The sequence below is a fragment of the Pelodiscus sinensis genome, chromosome 1 (assembly GCF_049634645.1).
Source record: "Pelodiscus sinensis isolate JC-2024 chromosome 1, ASM4963464v1, whole genome shotgun sequence".
NCBI lineage: Eukaryota > Metazoa > Chordata > Testudines > Trionychidae > Pelodiscus > Pelodiscus sinensis.
Genome location: NC_134711.1, coordinates 101,990,665 through 102,005,233, shown reverse-complemented (window position 1 = coordinate 102,005,233; position 14,569 = coordinate 101,990,665). Strand labels below are relative to the sequence as shown.

General features: G+C 46.0%; 1 protein-coding gene across 3 annotated transcripts in view; it reads left to right on the top strand.

Annotated features, from left to right (window-relative positions):
- DENND2A (DENN domain containing 2A) overlaps positions 1-14,569 on the top strand; it is an 87,334-nt gene that overhangs the window by 59,412 nt on the left and 13,353 nt on the right. For all 3 annotated transcript variants that reach the window (XM_075939757.1, XM_075939756.1, XM_075939755.1), the window contains exons 13-14: positions 189-329; positions 9,470-9,618. In XM_075939757.1, coding sequence (XP_075795872.1) covers positions 189-329; positions 9,470-9,618 — 290 coding nt within the window. The remainder of the gene's footprint in view (positions 1-188; positions 330-9,469; positions 9,619-14,569) is intronic.

The following is a 14,569-nucleotide window of genomic DNA, read 5'->3' as shown; positions in this document are numbered from 1 at the left end:
CCTTGACAAATTTTTGCCCCAAATGACCACTGCAAGGATTGAACTCATAATTTTGGATTTAGCAGGCCAATGCTCAAACCACTGAGCTATCCCTCCCCAATTAAGGAGGGAATGTAAATGCCTTTCTGTTCTATTCTCTCTTCTTCTCTCCTGTTTATACATCTGTGGTTTCATGTTGTTTCTTCCAGATCTTGGATGAGGTTGAGAAAAGACGTGGGATTTCCCCAGCTTTGGTGCAGCCCCTCATGAGAAGTGTCATGGAGGCTCCTTTCCCTGCGCTGGGACGGACTATCACAGTCAAGAACTTTCTCCCAGGCTCAGGGACTGAAGTAAGGACAAAACCAGAGCAGGATGAGCATGGGATGATAGGATAGGCCAGCAAGCACCTGGTGGGTTAACAAGTCAGGCCTATGCCTGTGGTGCCAGGGTTCTGGGAATGTGCACAGTTTAGAAGTTAAAGGATTTGATTTTCAGTTCCCAAGCTTGGGGCAAGTGTCTTCAAAACTCCTTCATACTCCCTGTGTTTGGCTCTAGGTCACTGGTGGCCTGTCTCTTCCAATAACTCTTTCTTCTAGCCAGGTCACTTTAAAATCTCTTCCCTTCTGAGATACCAGAGTCACACAAAGAAACAATCTACTGCCTTTCTAACAAGGTCTTCAGCCCCAAGTCTAGGCCTTGTCCTCACTCCCTTCTCAGGGCCCAGGATTTCTCAGGGCTCTTCTCTGGTTCCCCTAATAAAATTCCCATAGTGAAAGTATACAAACTCCAGTCAATCACCCTTTATCTCTCTCCACTACTCTGTCCTCCACTGAGCACTTCCTAAGACTTTCTCCAGGGCTGGCCCACAACGTTTTGACACCTGAGGCAGGGAGCTCAAATGACATCCCTATGTCCCCTCGCTTGGGCCAAAACTTTGAAAGGTCTCAATTCTGCCTTCTTCCTGTTCTACTCCTCTGATGGTACTGCAGAGAGAATACATATGCACCAGCAGCAGACACAATTTTCTACACTTTGGGTCCTAGTCTGGCACCTGAGGCAGCCGCCTCAGTTCGCCTCATGGTAAGGCCAGCCCTGACTCTCTCCATGGTAGAGTCCAAATCCTGCCCTTCTATCAGGGCTCCATCATGTGCCCACAGTTCTTTCCATTCCTCCCTTAATTCATTTTTGATTAAATGTTTAAATTCCTGTTTGCTTAAGGGCGATCTTCATGTGAACTTGCTTGTGCTTAACAGCATTTTTTGCCTCTTTGTCAGCCAGTTCATTGCCAGCTGTCCCTACATGTGCCACGACTCGTGCCATGGTCACATGCAGGCGTGCCCTTATGGTTATTAGCAGTAGTATTAAGTATATCCTTTCTGCTGTCAGACTTGCCATTATGTACCACCTGCAACTCTGATAAGGAGTCAGACAGAATAGTCGTGACAGCAGGCCACAAAGCTAGGGCCTAAGTTAATGTCAGCAGTATCTCTAAAGCTCAGTTACAGATAAAATGAGTGAGTTTTACGGTTTTCTTGAGTCCAAATGTGAGTGCCCAAAATGTGAGTGCACTTCCTTAGCCTACTTAGGGCGTGTCTAGACTACAGTTTTTTTTTTGAAAAAAGTGGCCTTTTTTCGAAAAAACTTCCCCTGCATCTAGACTGCTGCTGCCTTCTTTCAAAAGTAAATCGAAAGAATGCGGCAGTTTTTTTGACCGCAGAAAACCTCGTTTTATGAGGAAGAATGCCTTTTTTGAAAGTGCTCTTTTGAAAAAAGGCGCTATGTAATACAAACTGTGCTTTTTCGAAAGAGAGCATCCAGACGGCCTGGGTGCTCTCTTTCGAAAAAGCAGCTTGCTTTTTCAAAAGTACTGGTTGTAGTCTAGATGCTCTTTTTTGAAAGAGACTTTTTCGAAAGTATCTTTCAAAAAAGCTTCTTTCGAAAGAGACTTACAGTCTAGACGTAGCCTTACTGAGGAATTTTGAGTTTTTGTCCTACTTGGTCTGCACTTAATTCCCAACAATTAATATATATATTAGCTTAGTGTTATCTTCACTATTGCCTAGTACTTTGGTCCTAATGGCTGAATCTTGGAGCTTCATTCTGAGAGAGATGGGCATTTCCCTAGCTGCTATCTGCATAGACACAGAGGCATGGTAAGGAAGGCATCTCATGTTATATGCAATGTCTGTGCTTGGATACAGTCTAGTTTTCACAGATTTGTTTTCGATGCTGACCTAAAGGCCTAGTAGCCATACTCAATAATAGGTCTGATTTAGCATTCTGTATAACAGTCTCACCATTTCCTTAGTAAGTTGATTCTTCCCTTGCACTTATCTATAATGTTTCCAATATAGTCCTGTTGTGGGGTTCACGACTCTCTGCGAGGGGCTCCTCCTCCTGTCCGGTCTGGGGATTAGCTCTGTCAGCCTGACATCTCATGATTTCTCAGTCTGGCATCTTGGTCTCTCACAATATGGCCCTTCTCCTGCTCCTCAGTCTTCATGGCTTGCATCCGTGGCCAAAGTCACATCAGTCCTCCTCTTCTGAGTTCCATCACAGCCTTCTCCAGCAGCCAGAAGTCCACTGCCCTGGCTAAGTTACTCCCTCAGTGACCGGGATAGATAGTCCTGGATGGTCCTGAAGACCACCAGATTGGACTACTAATGCAACAGCTGGTAAAGGAACTCAAGTCCATCCTTTACTCTGGGTTCCAGTCCAGGGGCTCTGTCTCTAGCAGCTAAGGTCTGTAGCGCCCAAATCTTCCTAACTCTCTCTTGGTCTGCTTCCTACGTTGCCTCTCCCAAGCTTTCATTCTCTGCCCATCTGGCCAAACCCCTTTCCACTGAGTCTGCTAAACAAAACCTTCCTCTGGGATCTAAATCTCTTTCTCTCCCTTGTCCCAGGGAGAGTGACTGAAGCCCTCTTCCCGGCAGCACCCCCTTCCTGCCTGTTCCTGCACAGGTGAGCTTCCCTTCATTAGCGTTTTCCTCTCCGCTGACATGTCCCTTGGTCTGCAGTCCAGTCTGTCAATTGGCCCATCTGGCCTATGTTAACCCCTTCAGGGCAAGTGGAGGAAGCGCACTGCGTCACAGGTCCCTCCAGGTGGGCTTGTTATCAAACATCGCACCTAAGAATTTGTCCTTTTCCACTGTGTTCATCTGCTGGTCACCTATTTCTATCATTTCTGAATCTTGCACCTGGTGCAGATCATTCATTTAGTTTAGTCAATGGAGAACTCAAAGCCCCATCTGTTGCCTCATTCTGTACTCCCCTAAAGTGCATCACTGATTCTTTTGGTGGCACATCCAAGGTGTCTGCCCTTCATCCATATGGCACGGTTATTGGGAAATAAAGTGATGCCTGTTCCTGCACTCGGTTTCCTTTGCAAAGACACACACCCTAAGTGTAAAAGAGCTGGGATGATGACAGTCCCCCATGGTGCTTTATTTGTAATGGAATACACAGTGGAAAAGGCTTTCCCTAACCAGACCTGCATAGTTCTTTGTGTAGGAAATCCCTTATCCATTTGTATTGTCTTCCAGGGCCGGCCCACATTTTGGCACCTGAGGTGGGGAGCTCAAATGATGCCCCTATGTCCCCTCGCTTGGGCCAAAACTTTGAAAGGTCTCAATTCTGCCTTCTTCCTGTTCTATTGCTTTCATGGCACTCCACCATCTTTATGTATCTAGAGCAGAGAGAATACATATGCACCAGCAGCAGACACAATTTTCTACACTCTGGGTCCTAATGACACCCCCCCCACACACAGTCTGGCACTTGAGGCAGCCGCCTCAGTTTGCCTCATGGTAAGGCCAGCCCTATTGTCTTCCAACAGTACCTGCAGTTGCCACTTTATATAATAGCCCCTCTTTCCATAACACGTTGCACGCTTTTTCTATTTCTAGGAAGGTTCACTATCATGTCATCTTTCTCTCTGCAGCTTTTTTGTGCTGCCGTGCCTATCGGTGGTTAGGCGCACTGTGCCTTCTGAACCCAGTTTATGTTCCATAGTTGAGCCCATTTCTTTCTAAGGCTATGTCTACACTGTCTTGTAGAAAAACATATGCAAATGAGGCGAAGCGTGGAATATCGCCACATCTCATTTGCATAATTAATTAGGCTCCGTTTTTGTGCAAGAGGCTTTTGCGTAAAAAGGAGCCATCTATACAGCTCCTTTTTGTGCAAAAACCCTCTCGTTCGGAAAAAAATGTGAAACAACAGCGCTTGCGCAAGAGGGGGGGGTTGCACAAAAATGAGCCTCTTTAATTATGCAAATGAAGTGTGGTGACATTCCTCATTTGTATTTTCCACAAGAGAGGGACAGTGTAGACATAGCCAGAGTGTGCTACTCATCTTTCCATTCCCAGCCCTTGCAAACATGATGTCGGGACAATGGATGTGCATGCCTCAGACCTAGTGTGCGTCTTGCCGGGTTCCCTCACCGAGGCAATAAGCACATGTTTCCAGTCCCTAGGAATTTCCCCTTTTCTCCGTATCCTATTCTGTCATGTTAATATTACACTCAGGCTTTTATCACCTAGGTATTGGAGCCTTTCAAAGATTATTTAGTCGTCTTCTGTGACAGGCTTCCTCTCTTTATGCTAGTCAGCCTGTTCCTGCCCAGTCTCAGGTTTCTTGATCACTTATGCCTGGCTCTCCTTCCAGAGATAGCCTGGTATGTTAACTGGCCACTCCGGCCCATATTGACTCATTCAGCACCATGTGGGGTACAGCCTTGCTTGACCTTGAAGAGGCTCTGGGAGACCCAGATAGAATATCTTTAGTGGGACATGCCCCAACCAGCCACACCCTCAGTCTGCCGCCTACACCAGAGAGCTTGACTGCACAGCAGTTATTCCTAGGGGGCTCTTTTTGCCTTCTTTAAGTTCCTTTCAGCTGCCACAGTGGCATATATGGCCCTTTGCTTATATGGGTATGTCTACATTAGCTCGTTAGTTCAAGCTAGGTGAGCAAATGAGGGCAACCGGAGTTGCAAATGAAGCCCGGGATTTAAATATCCCAGGCTTCATTTGCATGTTCCCGGATGCCGCCATTTTAAAATCCCCCTTAGTCCCCACGGCTAGACGCGGCAGTTAAATGTTAATTCGAATTAACTCCTTAGTTTGAATTAACTGTTACTCCTCAGTTCGGACTAAGGGGGATTTAAAAATGGCAGCGCCCGGGAACATGCAAATGAAGCCCGGGATATTTAAATCACAGGCTTCATTTGCAACACCGGTTGCCCTCATTTGCCTACCTAGCTTGAACTAATGAGCTAGTGTAGACATACACTTGGCTCTCATAGGGTAACGTCAAGGGTGGGCCATATGATGTGCTGTGGAAGTATGAGCAAGGTGCTTTAAAACTGGCTACACAGGAGGAAAGATGGTCTAGTGGTTAAGGCACGGGACTGGGATGTGGCTCACACGGCTTGAATTCCCTGTTCTGTCACAGACTTCCTGTGTGACCTTCAGCGAGTCACTAAATGCTTCAGCCCTCTTCTGAAACATGGGGATAGGATAGTCCTGCCCTATCTCACAGGGCTGCTCTGAGGAGACATAGATAGATGGCAGTGAGGACTGTATGCATAGCTAGAAGTCTGTGTTGTAACTGGTACCAAAGTGGATAGTGTACACGTTCGACCTTGCTCCCTTGTCATTCCCATCCAGATTCTCCTAATAAAAACGATCCTGGCTGTCTGACTAAACAATTAGAAACGTCACCTGTCTCCATCCTTCCCCCTGTACCCTTCAGCGGGCTGCCCAGACTCTATTCCTGATGGGAACACAATTCCACTCCCTGGGACTGCCCCATGTCAAGTGACTAAGCATAAACGTCTGTGTGGGCATCATACAGGTAGAGCAGGAGCTTCCTGTGCCTAATTCAGTGGGAGACTCTGCAGTGGATTTCTGCACCCATCTGGAATTAACTTAAAAACGGCCGTACTGGGTCAGACCAAAGTACCATCCAACCCAGTATCCTCTCTGCTGACAGCGGCCAATACCAGATGCCCCAGTGGGAGGGAACACAACAGGTAATCCTCATGTGATCCCTCCCCTGTCACCCACTTCCAAACAAACAGAGACTAGGGACACCAATCCTGGCTAGTAGCCATTGATGGACCTACCCTCCATCAACTTATCTAGCTCTATTTTGAACCCTGTTAAAGTTTCTAGCTTTCATCACATCCTCTGGCAAGGGGTTCCACAGGTTGACTATGTGCAGTTGACTATGTGCAGAGTGAAGAAAAACTTCCTTTTGTTTGTTTTAAACCTGTTGCCTATTAATTTCATTTCATTAAATTCATTGGTGACCCTTAGTTCTTACATTGTGGGAATAAGTAAATAACTTTTCCTTATTCACTTTTTCCACACCAGTCATGATTTTATAGACCTCTATCACATCCCCCCCCAGTCTCTTCTTTTCAAGATGAAAAGTCCCAGTCTTTTTAATCTCTCTTCATATGGGACCCATTCCAACCCCCTAATCATTTTTGTTGCCCTTTTCTGAACCTTTTCCAATGCCAATATATCTTTTTTGAGGTGAGGCGACCACATCTGTAGGCAGTATTCAAGATGTGGGCGTACCGTGGTTTTATATAGAGGCAATAAGGTGTTTTCTGTTTTATTCTCGATCCCTTTTTTAATGATTCCTAACATTCTATTTGCTTTTTTCCACTGCCGCTGCACACCGAGGGGATGTTTTCAGAGAACTATTCACAATGACTCCAAGATCTCTCTCTTGAGTAGTTATAGATAAATTAGTCCCCCATCATATTGAATGTATGGTTGGGATTATTTTTTCTGATGTGCATTGCTTTACATTTATCAACATTAAATTTCATTTGCCATTTTGTTGCCCAATCACTTTGTTGGGTGAGATCTTTTTGAAGCTCTTCACAGTCTGCTTTGGTCTTAACTATCTTGAGCAGTTTGGTATCATCTGCAAATTTTGCCACCTCATTGTTTACCCCTTTCTCTAGATCATTTTAAATAAGTTGAATAGGATTGGTCCCAGGACAGACCCTTGGGGGACCCCACTAGTTACCTCTCTCCACTCAGAAAACTTACAATTTATTCCTACCTTTTGTTTCCTGTCTTTTAACCAGTTATCAATCCCCAATATCCTCAGCTGTGCAAACTGAAGCAAAAAATTCATTTAGCTTCTCCACTATGTCTATAATCTTTGAGGGCTCCTTTAGCATCTTGATTGTCCAAGGGCCCCACTGGTTGTTTATCCGGCTTCCTGCTTCTGATGTACTTAAACATTTTACTATTACTTTTTGAGTTTTTGGCTAGCTGTTCTTCAAACTCCTTTTTGAATTATATTTTCTTATTATATTTTATACAGGCAGTCCCCGAGTTACGCGGATCCGACTTATGTCGGATCCGCAGTTACAAACGGGGATTTTCTCGCCCCGGAGGACTGGAGCGGCGGGACGCCTGGTCCCGCCGCCCGCCTCCTCCGGGGCGAGAAAAGCTGCTCCCCGTCTCCCTAGTCTTCTGGGGGAGCCAGCAGACCAGGGAGACGGGGAGCAAAGCGGCGGAGGACCCGGGGCCGGACCCGCGGCGCTTCCAGCTGATCTGGGGAGGGGGAGGGTACTAGCTGCGTCCCCCCCCAGCAGACCAGGGAGACGTGGAGCAAAGTCCGGGGCCTGTGGTAGAGCAGGTGGGGCGCTGCCGGTTGGTCCCGCAGCACCGCTCCTTGGCGCTACTGGACCAACCCGGCAGCACCCCAGCTGCTCTGCCCCAGGAGTCCTGATTCAGCCGCTGCTGATCAGTTTCAGCAGCGGCTGAATCAGGACGTGTGGGGCAGAGCAGCTGGGGTGCTGCTGGGTTGGTCCAGTAGCGCCGAGGAGCGGCCACGCTACTGGACCAACACAGCAGCACCCGAGATGCTCTGCCCCAGGCGTCCCCAAGTCAGCCGCTGCTGAAACTGACCAGTGGCTGACTACAGGAAGCCCGAAGCAGAGTTGCTCTGCCCCGGGCTTCCTGGAATCAGCTGCTGATCAGTTTCAGCAGCAGCTGACTTGGGGACGCCTGGGGTTCTTAAGTTGAATCTGTATGTAAGTCGGAACTGGTGTCCAGATTCAGCCGCTGTTGAAACTGATCAGTTTCAGCAGCGGCTGAATCTGGACGCCAGTTCCGACTTACATACAGATTCAACTTAAGAACAAACCTACAGTCCCTATCTTGTACGTAACCCAGGAACTGCCTGTACTTAATTTGATAAAGTTTATGGTCCTTTCTATTTTCCTCACTAGGACTTGGCTTCCACTTTTTAAAAGATGTCTTTTTATCTGTCACTGCTTCTTTTACCTGGTTGTTAAGCCACAGTGGCACTTTTTGGGTTCTCTTACTGAGTTTTTTAAATTTGGGGTATACATTTAAGTTGGGCCTCTATTACGGTGTCTTTGAAAAGTTTCCATGCATCTTGCAGAGATTTCACTTTTGTCACTGTGCCTTTTAATTTCTGTTTAACTAATTTCCTCATTTTTGTGTAGTTCCTCTTTCTGAAATTAAATGCCACAGTGTTGAGCTGCTGAGGTGTTTTTCCCACCACAGGGATGTTCAATTTTATTACATCATGATCACTATTTCCAGTTATATTTACCTCTTGAACCAGATTCTGTGCTCCACGTAGGACTAAATCAGGAATAGCCTCTCCCCTTGTGGGTTCCAGAACCAGCTGCTCCAAGAAGCAGTTATTTAAGGTATCAAGAAATTTTATCTCTGCATCCCATCCTGAGGTGACGTGTACCCAGTCAATATGGGGATAGTTGAAATCCCCCTCTATTACTGCATATTTTTAATTTGATAACCTCTCTAATCTCTCTTAGCATTTCATAGTGACTATCATTGTCTGGGTCAGGTGGTCGATAATATATCCTTACTGTTATATTCTTATTATTGGAGCATTGAATTACTATCCATAGAGATTCTGTGGAACATTTTGGCTCATTTAAGATTTTTACTTCATTTGATTCTACATTTTCTTTCACGTATAATGCCATTCCCCCACCAGCATGACCTGTTCTGTCCTTCTGATATGTTTTGTACTCTGAACTCTAGGTAGAACCCCTGGGAGAGTTAAATCTGAGCTGGTCCTGTGGCTGCAGGAATATAGGCTCTTGCCTCAATTGAACTCCTGGTTCTACTTGTTATTAGCCCTGTCAGCTGAACCTCACAGGGGAGACCTATCCGTCTATGATAGCCACCTGTCACAAGCCTCCTACCCTTCACTGCTCCTGGGGGAAGAGGAAGCCAAGTGCTGGCTTTCAGCTTCGTCTCCAGGACATGTTTGTGGAGCCTGTGGAAAGACTAAATCTGAAGGCTTGCCATTCCCTAACATCAGGTCCCCTTTAGCTCAAGCAGCAATACTGTTTCTTCTGGTTGAGAGGGTCCCTGGTTCATGTCCTGGGGGAGTCTGGCCCCTTGCGACTCAGTGCACTGAGTGAGGCCAGGACTTGTACTCTTTTTCCTTCTGGCAGGTAATTGAGCTGCGGCGGCCTCTGGACTCGAGACTTGAGCATGTTGATTTTGAGTCCTTGTTCTCCACTCTCAGCGTCCGGCACCTGAGCCGAGTGTTTGCCTCCCTGCTTCTAGAGAGAAGAGTGATCTTTATAGCTGACAAACTCAGGTACCCACCGCACAGCTGTCTCGTGCGTTCTCTTGAACAAAATGTGAGCTAAAGAGAGACTGGGAAAGGAGTGCCAGGATCCCTGTGTTCTTTTGTTCTTCTCGTTTATTTCCCAGCTTCTCATTCAATGCAAGTCCTGCCAGTGCCCCCAAAAGGCAGGCACGCTAATGAAGTGCTCCAGGCCTCCACTGGAAATGCTGAGAGAAATCCAAACTCCTCAGCCCAGCTCCAGAGCATGAAAAAACTGAACTTCCTCTAGTGCACAATGGAAACCAAGTTCCCTTTGCTCAGAATCTCACCGAGCCAGAGCCCCTTGCAGTAAGAAAGCAGAACCGCTCCTGTTGCTTGGGAGGGGTGTGATGTTCCCTGTTTTGGCACACACAGAACCAAGCCCCAGGGAGGGAGGAACCGTGGTATCTCCTAGCCCTTTCACTGAGGGTTTCAGAGTCTGTTGGCTATTTTTTTAATATTGGTTCTTGCGGTTTGGTGTTTAAACTGATTCACTCCCACAAGTTCAGCACGGGTCCGGGTCTCTTTAAGATTTTATGCAGCTGGGGCCTGGCAGCCATCCAGGCCTTAAGCACTTGAGGATTCAGAGAGGAGAGTTCTCAAAGCTCGGTGACGGAAAAGCTACAGATGAGTAATGACGCTTCTGAGCATGATCAGGTTTCAGCAACGTACAATACCCCCAAGCTGTCTGTTTTCAGAGATCCCAGCCAGCCGGGCTACAGCCCTGGGACTGAAGGAGGGAAGGCAAGTGGAGAGGCCCCTTTTATTGGGGAGCAAAAGAACAACTCGCCCTGTAGTGATCCAGGAATGTATAAGGCTCATAGAAACTCATCACACCTGTGGGCAGGCTGAATGGACTGTGGCATAGAGGCAGCAGGTCCTCACTGTCGTGTCTTTTCGGCTGCTTCGGATCAAGAGAAGGCTCTATTTGGTTGCATTCGCTTGGCATGTTAAATACCTACATTTCAAATGAAGCACTGACGCCGCATTTCACCGTCTCATATTTCCCATGTCTAAACAATACAGATAACTTGGGTAATCTTTATAATGACAATGTTTTTTCTGGGAAGTTTTCCCTCCCCTATGGATAAGTGCAGCTGGCTGGATTCATTAGGGACAGAGACATGGATTAATCTTTATATGATGATAGGCAGTGAGAATCTGCAAGGATTTTATTGGTATTAGTTTGGAATCAGCATATTGTTAGGCAGATCAGCCCAAGGGAGTTCCAATAAAACCCTTATATCATATTGCACCATCATGTGACATATCCAGAATGTGTGTGTTATGGACCATATTGCAAAAATGTTTTCTATGGGTATTCTTCTGTCAGTAAAGCCAGGTGCCTTAGTACTGACTCCAACTAGTCAGGCCTTGGTGAAAGAGAGAAAGTATTACAAATTGTAGAAACTAGGGATGTTAAATATCAGTTAATTGAATAGTTGACTAACCCTCATGAATTCTCATCGGTTAGTCGACTACTCTATAGTCCCCGGGCAGTCCCTGTCCAGGAGAGGGTCTAGGAGCTCAGACTTGGCACGAGACAGAACTGAGGCTGCATCTAGAATACAGGCTTCTTTCAGAAGAAGCTTTTTTCAGAAGAGATCTTCTGGAAAATCTTCTTCTGAAAGAGTGCATCCACACTGAAAAAGTGAATCGAAAAAACAGATTGCTTTTTCGAAAGAGAGCATCCAGACTGAATGGACACTCTCTTGCATGTAAGCTGTGATTGCTATGAATGGAATGGCCACCAGGGTGCCTGTGCTTTTTCCTCTTTCTTCTTCTTTCAAAAGAACTCCCTCTTTCTCCGTCCACACACGCCTTTTTGCAAAAGAGCTATTTAGCAAAAAGGCTTCTTCCTCATAGAATGAGGATTACCGATGCCAGAAAACCCCCTCTGTTCTTTTGATTTTCTTGCGGAAGAACACAATTGCAGTGTGGACGTTCCTCAAGTTTTGTTGGAAAAACGGACGTTAGTGTAGACATACCCTGAGCAGGACTGCCTGCCTCCTAATACACTTTAAATGCAGAGCCACAGCGCAAAGTGTGGACTGAGCTGGTCTGCTGGCCAGCCAGCTAAAAAATTTACTGGCAAGGGGCGGGGGGGGGGGGAGGGGGGAGGGGGAAATGCACGTAATCTATAGCATTAATCGCTTTTGCTTATTGGTTAATCAGTTAATTGATTATACTATTACATTCCTAGCAGAAACCTCTAAAAATTATATACACTAGCATCAAGATTTTAAGGTCCAGTATCTATGAATCTACCAGGGCAAGAATCAAGTACTGTGTACCATGTTGCTAACACAGATGATTAGAGCTCTTTGGTGGCGTGTGAGATATTGGATCTGAAATCTATCATTGATTCAGGGCTGGCTGTCACTTGTGGTGGGTCAGGGGACGAGGAAATTAGGAGTAGGATTTGAATGTTTTTAGGGAAGAAAACAAACATTCATCTGGAAAATAGATTTTTAAAATGTAGAAATGACAGCTGTTGGAAGTGCTCAGGGGTTTGGAATGCTAGTAGGAGTCCAGGAGAGATGGATTAATGGTCAGAGTGCAGGGGAAGTGGTAAAAAGTGTGTGATAAATTGCATTTATTGCACACCCTGCTAATTTATCATGCAAGAGTCATCACTGTGTTTATCTGTACATGTACTTGTGTGCCAAGGTGTGTGTTTATATATTAATATATATATTTATATAGCAAGAGAAAAGGAATGATACACATATTGTTTATTTCCATATTTTAATTATTACAAAATCTGAAGTCTCTGTGAAAGGAAGTAAAAAGGACTCTTGCCAAGTACGGTGTGAATTATGAAATGTTTTCAAGCTGAGCCAAAACCACATCTAACAAGTCTAAAGCAAGAGAAATAGTTTTGTCTTTTCCATCTTTGCAATGGCTATTGAGTGTTTTTAGAAGATCTGTCAGTCCTAAGCTTGGCAGTGGAAAAAGAGAGAATTTGGTTTTTAGTTCCCTCTCTCTTTGCCATAGCAACAAGAATAAACATTTCCTTTCAACCCAAGAAAATGACTACCCCCCAAAATTCTTGCTCTATTGTGATAATTTTTCCCTAGCTTTGCTCAGGCCTGTAGAGGACTTCATGCACTGTTATGTGCCACAAATGGATAGACTATCTTTATAATGAAATTATGTTTTCAAATCAAAGTCCCAAAGTAGAAGTCTTGGGCATTACAGACCAAGATTTGCAAACAACAGAGCACTCAGACTCCTTAAACCCAAGTTCTGGCTGCTAAATAGTTGGCCTGAGCTCTCCAAACTACTATGAATGTGGCAGTTCCATTGGCCTGAATGCAAGCTGCTGAGTACTCAGCACTTTACAGATCAAAACACTTATTCCAGATCCTAAATATAGATTAAGGAACCTACCTTTAAGATAGACCAAAGTTTTTGAAAATGGGGAACGTCTGACAAAGACCTGGAGGTTGCCCTGATGGGCCCCCTTCTGGTCAGGTCTGGCACCACAGATGCATCCTATATCCCCTCTCTTCAGCTGGGTTTATAAGCAAGTGCAAACTGATCTTTTTAATCAAAGAGCCATCTCCTTGCAAAGGTCTCATGTATTAGTGACAACCACAAGCACAAGTAGAAGCTCATTCAGGTAATCTAGGGATATTTGTTGCCTTGGGCTTAGTCCAGCTAGCAGGGGCGGATGAGAGTGCCGCGGGGCCCCGGGCAGCGAAATTTCGCGGGGCCCCTCCTTTGACATGGCGCATGCGCCGTGGTGCCACAGCGCATGCGAGGGGCCTCGGGAAGCGTGGGGCCCGGGGCAGCTGCCCCGCTCGCCCTGCCCTAAATCCACCGCTGCCAGCTTGTCATCTCTGGCTCCTTCCTTCAGGAGACTCTTCATTCCAGAAAACAGCTTTTGGTCCAACAACCCTTCTAAGTTTGTTCTCAGAGTTGCCTCTTTTCAGCCCTTCCTTAAGCTGGAATCTCCTTGGAACTGGCTGTATGAATCAGTTCTGCCCTTTCATCTCTTCTAGGGGCCTTGCCAGCTCTCCTTGCTGGAGCAGGTCTCTCTCAGTCAGATTTTGTGGTCTGCAGGACTCCTCAGCTTTCCTCAGTGTCTCCTACTGTCCACTCTGCTATGAGAAAAGATGGAACTTTTATGTTGTCCCCCTTCTTTCAGCTCACCCCAGTTGGCTGGGGCAGAGAGGAGCCTTGCCCTACTCTCTCTGCTAGACGTCAGGCTCTGTGTCCTTAAAAAACTAGTCACAGGATTTCCTCCCACACACTTGTTTGGGACCACTCTCTCAAGTCTTTGTATATAATCATACCTTTCACTCTCTCAAAGGGCGTTGCCATGTAACCCAGTGAGTTGAGCAGTAGGCAGCACTAGTCTTCATGGGACAGACTATCCTAGCACAAGTTTTATCCCTGCTGGGGACTGTAGTGGTGTCAGCAAGGCTTTGTGGTCAATAGTACTAAAGACAGTTTAAAAGAATCAGCATGGACACTTGATTTGGGTCATCACCAGTAGGAGAGAACACAGCAATAAGAGCAGTGCATGCTTCATGTTGTACCCAGGTCTAAAATCAGACTGATCAGATCTCAGGCCATCTTAGCACCCTAGAGTTGCTTTTCCCTCTTCTCCCTGAGCTTAACCTGAAGGAGAACATTAGAGCACAGATGATAACTGATAGGATTGGTTGAACCTCTCTAGTCTGGCACACTCTGGTCTGGCAACATCTGAAGTCCAGCATGATTTTAGTTAGCCAGATGACCACTTATCATGGGTGTAGCTAAGTTTCCCGCAGTCCATAAAATTTTACAGCCACCAGTCCTAAATGATCTGTGCTGTTATTTAGCTCTAATGGCTTCCAAGAGCCCAGTAAACAGTGGAAGTGTTGGTAAAGTTGCTAGACAATGTTGACCACTGGTGGTTTGGCACATTCTCTGGTTCAACACCAGTCAGGCC